Below are 12012 nucleotides of genomic sequence, written 5' to 3'. Positions count from 1 at the left end.
ACGTGTGGAAAGTACTTAGCACGGTGGCCGGTATACAGTAGGTGCTCAAGGCTTACTGTTGTCGCTATTATCCTCTTACCACCATTGGTATTGTAGCAGTTCCTGTCCCTCTCCCTCCCTAGGGCGGTCACCGGAACTTGTGCTTCTCCAGAAGCCTTTACTAAAGCATTGCCAGCCCCAGGAGCTGAGGAACCAGCCCCCTCCCTGGATCGAATGAACTGGTGACAGGACTGTCATCAAGGGGGGGGGACCCGCCAGGTGTCAGGGAGCAGGGCAGCAAGGAGGTTCTGGAGCTAGAGCAAACGGCAGCAAACCAGGAATCGTCTCCCAAGGTGCCCTTCGAAGACGTGCGCTTCAGCCCCTGGCCGACCTGGGGGACTGAATTCTCGCTCAGGCCATGCTCGGACAGGCGGGTGCCAACGCCAGGCCCAGGGAGGCCTCCTGACCACAAGCACGAGGTGGGAAGGCCGCAGAACACAACGGAAAACCTCTCTGCCAACAAGGATCATTGAACTGAGGTCTAGAACCTCCCCAGAGATCCTACCCCCCAGTTTGGAGGCCCTGAAGGCCATCGCCACTGGCTGCATATGTCAAGTCAGTCCTGGGACGGTCCAATGGCCAAAGGGGCCATGGAAACCGGTGGACACGCTCCACCGAAGCCAAGCCCTGCCAAGCCGGGGCTGCTGGGACAGCCCCCTTGGTCTGATGCTTCCAGCAGCCCAGAGGCTCCGTGTGAAACTGCCACAGGATGGAAATTATACCCTGGGCGACAGTCTCAGAGTACAGGCTCCCAATCCCGGAAAGGTGGCTAATAGGTCTGGGGCAGCCTTGGGAGGCATGCAGGCCATTTCTGCAGCCCTGGTTATAATCTGCCGTGTCAATAATATCCATATGACCCACTCTCTGAATCTCCTGTGATCAGTATTATCCTTTATCGGAATCCCCCATTTGAACATGAGCTCCAACGAGGGTGGGGATTTTTACGTTTTGTTCACGACGGTGTCTCCAAGCCAACCACAGTGTGGGACCCTTGGATATTTTCTGGACAAATGAATGAATGCAACATGGCCCTTGTCACTCGTCTTCTGACAGTGGTGCTTTGTGGGAATGAGACGTCCTGGCCGGCTGTCCACCCAGGAGCTCTAGGTGGCCACGGGTGACCACCTACTGTCAAGATTCTTCAGGTTTCCGGCCACGTTCGCTTACCCAATCATGATCAACTCTAAGCCACGGACAGGGGGCGCCAGCTTTGCACCCTTCTGTTGAACAAGTCCCCACGTGCCTCTCTCCTACTCTGCCCTCCCGAAGAAAAATATTCACAATAACATGTGTTAAGGTCATTCATACCCGCTTACCGTGCGCTGGGCTGAGCGCTTCACGTGCATTTGACTTCTGTAAATCTTATAAGGAAGGTGCCACTTGACAGATGAGGAAATGGAGGCTCAGAGAGGTTGAGCCACCTGCCCAAGGTCAACCAGCTGAAAGCAGACCTCGTGTGTCCTTACCGCACGCCCGTGCTGCCTTTCACCACCAATGGGGCCTTCGGAGAAGATTCCTTACCTGGGTGGTAAGTAAAGTGCTGAGGTTGACTCCGTTTTCTTTTCCCATTGATGACGTAGAAGTTGACCTTCACCGATGCACGGATGTGCTTGTTTCGATATTCAGGGATCTCAACAAAAAGCATGTTCTGGAAGGAAGGAGCCACCGTTAACTGCAACAGTGTCTAAATTCCTATACAAGGCCCCAAGCACATCAAGCCAGCCCATCTTACAGGAGTCAAGACACTCTGTACGTTTGCAGGCGAAACACTATTTAAGGGGAACTGGACTCTTTAGCTGCAGCAAAGAAAGGGTTGCCACTTACTGTATCCAAGTGCATTATGATGTCACAGTTACAAATCAGGGGGTCTGGTGCTTGATAAATTGCTCGATTTGTTTCTCAATTCAGTACCTACTGAGTGCCCGTTAGGTCCAAAGCACTGGGACTTTGATGAAGGAGGGGGAAGAGAAAGAAGGAAAGAGAGCACGAGGGAGGCGGGAGGGAACCCAGGGTGTTCAGTCGTCTCGTCCATGTGCTTACAGGCTGGCTCTTGTCTTTATCCACCGTGGCTTCCATTTCCCAAATTTGCTGCCCATCTGGAAAGAGTTCAAAAAGACACACTTTGAAGGAACTACTAGAAACCGAAGATTTAAGACCAAAACTCATCACGCCTTATATTTATCTCGGTTTACGTGTTATATCATTTCAGCAAGGGACATCCGTGTGTTTGTGGTAGGCATGTCTATTTGAACATACGTGGCTCATGTACATGTGCGTATGTTTCTTTTTCCAAATGGAATGCATGCTGACAGTAGAAAACTGGGCAACAGTAGAAAACAAGGAAAAGAACGGAAAGCGCCCATCATCCCAGTGCCGTTATTTTCCCTGTGTTTGAATGTCTATATATCTTTCTTTAAAAAAGAGATAGTGCTGTTATACATTATCCTGTACTGTATGCTTTGTTCAACCACAAGCTGTTTCCAAAATGTCCCACACGCCAAGACTGTCACAGGGGCCCCATTACAGAACACTGACTGCCCCAGACATGCCTTCTTGATCGTCTGGGAACACAGGTGGCTTGCATATTCTGTCTCAAACAATGTCCTGGCTTGAGAAACCTTGGACAGGGGGGACAGGAGCCCAACCCCCCCCCTACTCTGCAGTCAACAGCCTACATTTCAACGTGACTCATTATAATCATCGATGAGAGGTCTTTCTCAGGAGTGAGCTCTCTTTCCCTGGAGAAGAAGACTAGTTCCCCAGTTTGGGGCCAACAACTTGGGCCAAACAAAACTCTGCATTCGCAAATAACAGATTTCTTTTTCTGACCACCTACATTGGCCATTGGGCAGTTTTCGACGGAAACAAATCATTTCCACAAGTGTTTCCAGGGTGTTTTGTGGAACGCTGGCTCTGAAGAATATTAAATGGGTTTATGAGGACCAGAAACAAATTCTAAAGCTAATAAGCATTTGGAAAATGCTGAGTCAATGTCAAATGGGTTTCTTTACTGCAGGACTTCTCAGAGCCTTTAATCTGCTCGTGTGCAGTGTGACTCTCCGAGGTGGGCTGGAGTAAGTACCACGTCCCATTTGGCCACGGAAGCCCTCTCCCCTGTTTTAAGCACAACTGTTAACATCTTCTGTGACAGATTAGATTTGAATCCATAATGTCTCGGCTCTCAAGGTTTGCCCAAAGAAATGTGGTTTCTTTTTTTTATTTAAAAAAAAAAAATTTTTAACGTTTATTTATTTTTGAGACAGAGAGAGACAGAGCATGAACGGAGGAGGGTCACAGAGAGAAGGAGACACAGAATCTGAAACAGGCCACAGGCTCTGAGCTGTCAGCACAGAGCCCGACGCGGGGCTCGAACCCACGGACCGTGAGATCATGACCTGAGCTGAAGGAGGACACTTAACCGACTGAGCCACCCAGGAGCCCTAGAAATGTGGTTTCTAAGCATTATTTGAACTTCCTAGTATAGAACACATTTCCCGAAATACTAATTAATAAGGTCCTGTGATTGCTACCCAAGCCGACGCAGCGTAGATAATCTTAACAACATGTAGACAACGAACTAGCTGGAACCTTCTGTAACCATCAAGTCTGCGAGTCTTGACCTTACAGTTCTAGTAGATGCAACTCCTGAAATGATTAAGGGAGACGGGTTTATGTCAAAAAGGGAACAGGAAGAGGCAATCAACGTACCAACTCCCACCATGACGGGAGGGACCAAGTTAGAGTTGCTGCCGTCTCCCCAACACCCGAGACATCGCAGTGCCCATGAACATCTCATGTCTGAGCATTCCAAGGTGGCGGCAGCTAGCATCAGCCACCGCTCAAAAGAAAGCAAGAAAGGACAGATGGATGGATGTCAAGGAATTTGAAGTTAGGTCATCAAGACAGGGCACTTTCCTGGGGAAAAGCCCGGGAGAGGACTAGACAGAAAAAAATTCTTATCCCTTTAGCAAAGACAAGTCAAAGATCATCCACCAGAGAACTATGTCCCTCCCAGCGGTGGTTATACACGGGGCGTGGTCCTTGTCAAAAGTGCATTCTTGGGGCGCCCGGGGGGCTCAGTCAGTTAAGCGCCCGACTCCTGATTTCGGATCAGGTCACGATCCCACCGTTCGTGAGATCGAGCCCTGCGTGGGACTCTGAGCTGACAGCACAAAGCCTGCTTGGGATTCTCTCCCCCCCTCTCTCCCTCTCTCTCTCTCTCTCTCCTTTCAAAAATAAATAAACATTTTTTAAAAAAGAACGTTCTTGTTTACTAACTGCAATGTGAGCTCAAAGTCAGAAGATTAAGTAATAAACTAACGGAGGAAACGAACAATAATGTTTTGGTGCTCTAGCCTCTCCTTGGCTTAGTTGAGTTCTATCACCAATAATCTCATTTCCCTGCATGACTCTGACCCACTTTGAAAAGGAAGGACCATTTTTAGGAGTCTCATAACTGGGAGGAAAGGGAGAAGTAGTTGGAAAAGTGATCAGGATGCACTAAGCTGGGCCTGGCAAGCCAGCTCTCTTCCCCACTCACGCCAGCAAGTGAAGGGCAAAGCACAAAATGGCAGTGCAGTGAAAGCACATCACCAGGCAGGGGGTTCTCATAGGGTCTCTTCTCCTGGGCCAGGGACCCAAGAGGAACAAGAGGGAGCCTTTCCCCCATCTCCGCTGGGTATACCTAATAAGCAAAATTCCACCAACTAACAGCCATAGAATTCCAGTGCACAGGTAACTTGGTTGTTTTTTTTTTTTTTAAGTCTTTTTTTTTTTCCTTAACATTTATTCATTCTTGAGAGACAGAGATGGAGCATGAGCAGGGGAGGGGCGCAGAGAGAGGGAGACACAGAATCCAAAGCAGCCTCCAGGCTCCAAGCTGTCAGCACAGAGCCCGACGCGGGGCTCGAACTCACAAACCGTGGGATCATCACCTGAGCCGGAGTTGGACGCTCGGCCGACTGAGCCACCCAGGCTCCGCTCCAGGGCGCAGGTGCTTGGAACTACCCTTAGAAATTAGCCAGCCCCACACCATCAGATGGGGAAAGTGAGGCCCAGGGAAGGAATGGGGGTTTGTCCAAAGGCAGGAGGTGGGCAGTCACTAAATCACAGTCTTCAAGCAACAGGGGCAGTGCAACGAGAGAGATGCGGTCGAGTAGAAAAGCCCCAGGTTATCAAGCGAGACAGGGTGACCAGCTTCCTGGGAGGCCGACGGAGGGTCCTATGTAGGTAAGATCTTTCTAGGGTCACGTCCACCACAAAGGTTCAGGCCCATCTTCTCAAACCCTGCCCCCCTCTGCTCCCCCTGGGCCTCCAGATACGGTCTGAACAAGCGCAGCAGCCTTGAGGGTCCTGCACAACCTGCTTCGGCCTCTCCAGGCGCCACTTTGACCACCCCGCCCCCAGGAGAAGTGGCAGCTATTGGTTACGAGCACAATCTATATGCAAAGCACCCCCTCAAAACACCTCGCAGGTATGGACTTGTCTAACGCATACAGCAACCCCGTGCCGCAGGTCTGGGGTTTTGATAGGTGAGGACACCAGGCACAGAGAGGCAAAAGCAGTGGCCCAAGGATGCACGGCTACCGGTTGGGGAAGCCAGATTTGAGCCCAAGCAGCTGACCCTTAGGACCAGTGCTCCTTACCCCGTCGACGTGGTGTGGTTTCAGATCCCTGTGCCCAAGCAACTTCTCTGCCAGGACAGTGAAGGACACTGGGCAGGCACTCCAGGGGGCTCGTGTTTCCAGCATCGGCTGCAGTCCCTCCCAGGAAAGCCAAGCCACAGCCCCCATGGCGCCCCAGGCAACCCTCACCCTCTCTGTCACCATGAGACCGTGCACCTGCCTCCCCCATTCTCTCTCCGGGACAACCTCAGATGTCGTGCCCTCCTCATCCCGTACCCCCGTGCTCAGCCATCTGTCAGCACAGCCGGAATTAAGAGAGCTGCCATAAATTACAATCACTATCCAGTATGTGCTGGGGCAGAACGCCTCTTCCGAGAAGGCAGAGGTCCCTCGACAGATACCTGGCTGAACGGGATGGGGTATATGCGTCCAGCGGAAGGGCACCCAGCCTCGGAAAGGAAGCGAATTCCGGCACACGCAATGATGCAGACAGACCCCGGACACATAATGCTAAGTGACACAGGCCCAACCCAGAAGGACAAATGATATAATCCCACTTGCACCAAGTACATAGAATAGGCAGATTCATAGAGACAGAGAGCAGAAGGCAGGTTTCCAGAGGCTCAGGGGGAGGGGGCGGTTATTACTTAACGGGTACAGAGTTTCTGTTTCGAAATTCCAGAATGTTCTGAAAATTGGTAGTGGTGACAGTGAGTGGTGATGGTACAATACACGGAACGTATTTAATGCCACTGAATTATATGCTTACAAATGGCTACAATCATCAATATTAGGATACGCATATTTGACCACAATTTCTGTATTTTTTTAAAGAATCGTTGGTCTCACCCTAGAGACCAGGCCTGTTTTGCAACCTGTCTGGTGGCTTCGAGTTTTTTTAATTAGCCGCTGCCATTTCAAAATGAGACCTCAGGGGCGCCTGGGGGGCTCAGGTGGTTGAGCATCCAACTGCAGCTCAGGTCACAGTTTTGCGGTTTGTGGGTTCGAGCCCCGCGTCGGGCTCAGTGCTGACAGCTCGGAGCCTGGAGCCTGCTTCCGATTCTGTCTTCTTCTCTCTCTCTCTGCCCCTCCCCCGCTCGCCCTGTCTCTTTCTCTCTCTCAAAAATAAACGAACGTTAAGAAAAAATTCAAAATGAGATTTCACCTAAAAATGCAGACTTTGCTCTTGTAAAAAAAAAAAAAAATTCAGAAGATCTGACCGTCCTGGGCGTCCTGAGCACCCACGCAGGGTGTGGCCTCTTCAGACAGGGCCTCCTCCCGGCTCCCCACGCCCTACCTCTCCTTTACCTTCTATGCCCCCACCCTGAGGGCCTCTGAGAGGGACAGGAGCCGCCTCCCACACCATGGGGAGGAGGACGGTCAGCTTTCTGCAGAAGCCCCTCCACTGTGCTGTATCTGAGGTTCTCCCCCAAGACTGCACATTTTGTCCAGAAAACACCATCGCCCAAGACAGGTCAGTGTCTTTCTCTGCTGCCGTACCCCCTCACCCACCCAGAGCGAGGGCCCCCCTGGCTGTCAGGACAGGAAAACACCTGGCTTTCCCTCCCCCCGGACCCCAGGCCCCTTGCTCCAAGGACTTGACCTTCTCTTCTCTTCAGAATCACAACCACGTGTCCAGGAGAGCCCCTGTGTGTCCACAAGCTGGGCCGCGGAGGGATGTCCCTATATGGCCACTCGCTCAAAAACCCTCCGTCCTTCCAGCCGCCTTCCTGTGCTCCCAGGGGCTCCGGCCAGGGCAAACAGGACCCACCAGGCAGCACTCGCCCTCGGAGGCTTCTGCAGCAAGATGGCCTGTGTCCTCACCCCTGGCCTGGGCAGGCCCCATGCAGCCTGGCTCTGGGCGGCAGGTCGGGAGAAAAGCCTGCTCACTCCAGTGTTTCCTGTCAAACCTTCAGCTACGCGTCCGCTGTAACCCGAGCCATCCCGGGCACCTTCTGTGGCCAAAACACAGTCCTCTGTGGCACCACGATGCTGTCCCCTTTATTCCTGCAAACCTTGAACTCCAGGGCAGACAGACCCAGCTAGCAAATCTTGCATTTTTAGGGGAAATCTCCTTTTGACGTGGCAGCACCTAATTAGAGGTTTTTTAACCTAATACCCTGCAGGCCCAGTGGCCCAATTAGCTATGTGGGCTTGCATAAGACACTCTACCTCTCTCTGCCTCTTATCCAAAATATGGGGACAATCACAGTACCTATACCTCATTGGTTTGTTCCTAGACAGACACACAGCACAGAATAAGTGTTCAACAGACATTGGTGAGCATGATTATTATGGCCGGTGGCAACGTATTATTTAAATACTGTTTTGTCACTGCGTGCATATGTTCTACACAATGTATTATTGGGGGGGGGGGGAGAAAACCACAAGCGTATTTTAACCAGAAAATAATACACATTTCTCGGCTTGTCATTATAAATTATAAATATTCTTGCCTGCGGGCGTGGGTGGAGGGAATTCACAAAGGGACAGTGCCTGTTACAGAAAGCGGGTGTGCATGATGGCTGACTTCTTGCCTCTCACATGGGTCTTTTCACCATTACCTAAATTTGAAAAGGGCAGAGAGCTCCCAGAAGTGAGAAACCAAAACCTGAATCATGAGCCAAACCCAGGGGCCTGGCCTCTTCCTTTTGGGCATCAGAGGGCAGCTTCGGGAGTCCAGCCTGGTTGTGCATCTCCAGTGGGATCTACCCTGGGCTCTGAACAGACGTGTCCCCAACAGGAACTGGAAGCTGACCCTGCTGTCCTCAATTTTAGGTAGCACGTAGAAGGCACGCTCAAGGGAGCTGGTCTCTACGGGAAGGGTGTGATTTGCAAAACACCTCAAGACCGCTTCCCTGGGCTCATCTTTCCTTTCCCCCCGCCCCCGAGTCCCCTAGCACACAAGTCCTGAGGTTTCACCAAGAGGACACAGTAATCCCATCCTCTGAATTGAGCTCCCAGGAGGCAGAGGAACACACAGTAAATGCTGGCAGGGCTCTCTCAGCCTGAGCTCACTCTCTCCAGGTTCAAGTTCAATCATCGCTATCTCCTCGCTGCGTGGCCTCTGGAGTGGTAGCTTGACCTCTCTGTGCCTCAGTTTCCTCCTAAGCAAAGGGAAAGCTCATTTACCAGCTTCAAAGACTTGGCAAAAATTCAAACAGATTATATGTAAAGTCCTTAGCAAAATGCTCAGCCCATAGTGAGGATTGCCATCATTATTATTTTACAATTTGGTGTCTCCTAGGTCTGACCCTGGGGAGAAAGAATCGGCGGATCATCTTGACCCAAGGGTTCTGGTGGGTGTCCCGGTTCGTTGTGTCATGGTATTGCATCACAACTCTCATTGTGAAGAAATAAAATGGCCACAGAAAGTATTCGTTGATAGGGGGCTGAAGCAATTATGGCCCCTCCATCCTGGGGGGGGGGGGTGGTATCGGGTAGATTACCCGATTATCGGTGTATAGGAACACCGGGCGGCACTCAGAATAAGCATGATCCTATCCTCTGTCCTGGAAACGTGCCCCTGTTACGTTAAAAAGCAGGAATCGTTAAGTACTAGAGACCAGAGAATGCGTGCCCCACACTGCCCACGCGGTTACACCCCTGAGACCAGACCAGATGGACATGCTGAGACACGCACGTCTTCTAGAACGCCATTCAAAGAACGGGGTGGGAATACACTGCGTGCATTTTTCAGTATTTCTTAAGATAGAGCTTTTCTCTTATGGAGAAGTATATGGCAACTGTATGTTGACTAGCCTGTCTCCCAGGAGCCCTCTGGGGCCACCGTCTCAGACGGAAGCCAGGCATGGACCACTAACAATGAGCGAGCTCCTACCGCGGGGCAGGCCCTGAGCAGGTTGCTGGGACCGTGACATGAGCCACGCATGCCTCCCTGCTCCCCATAGGCCCACGAGAGCTCAGAAGGGAGGACTCATGGTTCTTCACCTCTCCCGGGACAGGGACCCTGCCTCCTTCCTCAGCTTCCCTCCAGGCCCACTGGCCTTCTCCATCCCCCCCCCCCCGGCCCCCCGCAACAACCACACTCGCTCTCCTGCGGGCCTCACTCAGACCAGTTCTTCCCAGCTTTCCGGCCCCGCTCAGGAGCTCCCCCTGGACCTGTCCCCACCCTCTTTCATTTTCTGCTCCCGCCTCCCATCCCCTGACCTCGTTTTCTCAGCCTGTTGGTTCTCTCTCTCTCCCCTGCTAGGCCGTGGGCTTCCGGGAGCCGTACCTCGCACCTGTCTTGTTCTCTGCTCCGTCCCAGCACTGCCACGTCTGGCCCGCCATGAGCGCTCGGTAAACACCAGCGGAATAAATGCACAGACCGACCTCAGGATTCCCTAGGGCTTGGCCCACAGCCACACCGCTGGCCTCTCCAGCGAAAAGACCCCCCAAAGCGATCGCCAAGCCCTTTGCGAAGAATCCTTTTCGGGAACTGAGTGGTGGGGGGGGAGGCACCCGGAATAACAGCGCAGACACGGAATCCCACACAACCAGACCACACGGGTCAAGATGATCGGCCAATTCTTTGTCCCCGGAGTCAGACCTAGGAGACACCAGATGCTCTCCAATCCACTCCCTCGACCCAGACCCCAGGTCTGGGACCCTGGGAAACCCTGCCCAGAACAGAAGAGGCCCGAGATGACCAAGGTCGCTTCTGCTGCTCCGGGCCGAGACGAAGTGAGGACTTCGGTCCCTTGCGCAGATGTCTGGGCAAACTTCCCCGTCCTAAGTTAACAGGGACTGGCAGCCAGCACGAAAAGGGCCCTTCCAAGTCTTACTCAGAGGGGAAGAGCAAAACGAGCCAGGTTCTTTGGGCAAAGGGGTTAGGTCTAAAGAAGACTTAGCAAGACTCTGCAAGAACTAAACAAACACGGGGTGGAGGGGGTGCCTGGTTCAATCGACGGGTCAGCCTGCGTGGTGGGCGGGCCGCTGTGCCAGAGGCACGGGACCCGGTAGCCAGCGCGTCCGTGGACCGGCGGCCACTACCCTGCGGGGGGTTTAATGTCCGCTTTGCAGATGGCTCCCGGGCCCAAAGTGCCAGGAAGCTGGACGGCTGGCATCGGGTCTGGGCCGGCGTCTTAGCAGTCAGCCCGGATGAGCCACGGGCTCCTGTCAGCACTCGAAGGAGAAAGAAGGGAGCTTTCAGAAGGAAAAAAGCGAATCCGTCCTCACTCGGGCCGTGAGCACTCCACTGGGCTTGAGGCAAATGTGGAGGAAATCAAAGTGTCAGTTTGTGTTAGGAAACCACGCGTGATGCTTCCCAGTCCTGGCCCTGCGTTTTAAAAATTAGCTAAATGAAGATGGCTGAAGTCACTCCAGTCTGCTCTTTTCACGACTGCGAACGAGCAGAAAAATGTGTGCTCCCTGGGTGTGGGGGCTGAACCAGCCGAGCAGATGGGGGCTGGGGATCAGGAGTGTCCCACAGCTTAGGGTGTCACCCACCCGCAATGGTGCGGCTGCCCAAATGCATCTGCTGGGGGATGGAGAGGAAATGCGTTGATCCCCAGCATCCTGCTTCTCCTGATGTCCACCACCTTTTCGGCGGGCTCAGCCCCTCCATCCCCCCCCGCCCCCGGACAACTTCACTGGGGGCTCGCAGCACCTTCTGCTTGCAACCCCCAACCCCTCAGTCCATTCATTCTTCCAGATTGCCAGAACCATCTTAACGAGCTAAATTAGATCACGTCCCTCCCCTGCTTAGGACAAGAGCTACCGGTTTTTATTTTGTAATAAAATCCAAACCCTCCTCCATGCCTACAAACCCTGGCATGATCTAACCACGTCTCCCCCCACCCGCCCCGCCCCAGAGACCTCTCCAGGCTCGGTCGGTGTCAGACTCCCCCCTGCTCTCAGGCTCCTTTCATTTCCTCAAACACCCCAGGCTCATCCCCAGGCTGGGACTACGGCACTGGGCGGCTATTTCTGCCTGAGACCCTCTTCCAATAGGTCGGTGCAGCTCCCTCTTTTCTGCTCGAGGCCTCTGCTCAAAGCCACCTCCTCAGGGAAGCCTTCCCTGATCACACCCCCCAGGGTTCCCAGATTTAACAGATAAAAATGTAGGACGTCCGGTTCAGTTCGATTTCCAGCAGACAGCTGATGCTTTTTTACTACAAGTATTGCCAAGCCCTGTGCCACTGCAGGGGACATGCTCATACTAAAGAAATGTGTTGACTGAGATCTGAATTTAACTGAGCCTCCTCCACATATCCTCGTCTGAGCCCTCTGTCCTCAGAGCACTTTCCCTCCCTCATAAACAAGTTTGGGACTGTCCGCCCCCTGAGAGCAGGGGCCTCATCTGTCGTGCATCCCCAGGGCTGGCGCAGAACCTGCGCACAGTAGG

General features: G+C 52.9%; 1 protein-coding gene across 6 annotated transcripts in view; it reads right to left on the bottom strand.

The window, feature by feature from the left end:
• Positions 1–12012, bottom strand: part of NFATC2 (nuclear factor of activated T cells 2) — a 158573-nt gene that overhangs the window by 42857 nt on the left and 103704 nt on the right. For all 6 annotated transcript variants that reach the window (XM_042980147.1, XM_042980142.1, XM_042980145.1 and 3 more), the window contains exons 7-8: positions 2080–2135; positions 1561–1687 (exon numbers count right to left, since the gene is read on the bottom strand). In XM_042980147.1, the coding sequence (XP_042836081.1) occupies positions 1561–1687; positions 2080–2135 (183 nt within the window). The remainder of the gene's footprint in view (positions 1–1560; positions 1688–2079; positions 2136–12012) is intronic.

The sequence above is a fragment of the Panthera tigris genome, chromosome A3, assembly GCF_018350195.1.
Source record: "Panthera tigris isolate Pti1 chromosome A3, P.tigris_Pti1_mat1.1, whole genome shotgun sequence".
NCBI classification, from domain to species: domain Eukaryota; kingdom Metazoa; phylum Chordata; class Mammalia; order Carnivora; family Felidae; genus Panthera; species Panthera tigris.
Note: the sequence above shows the minus strand (reverse complement) of the source record. Positions and strands in the feature narration are given on the sequence as shown.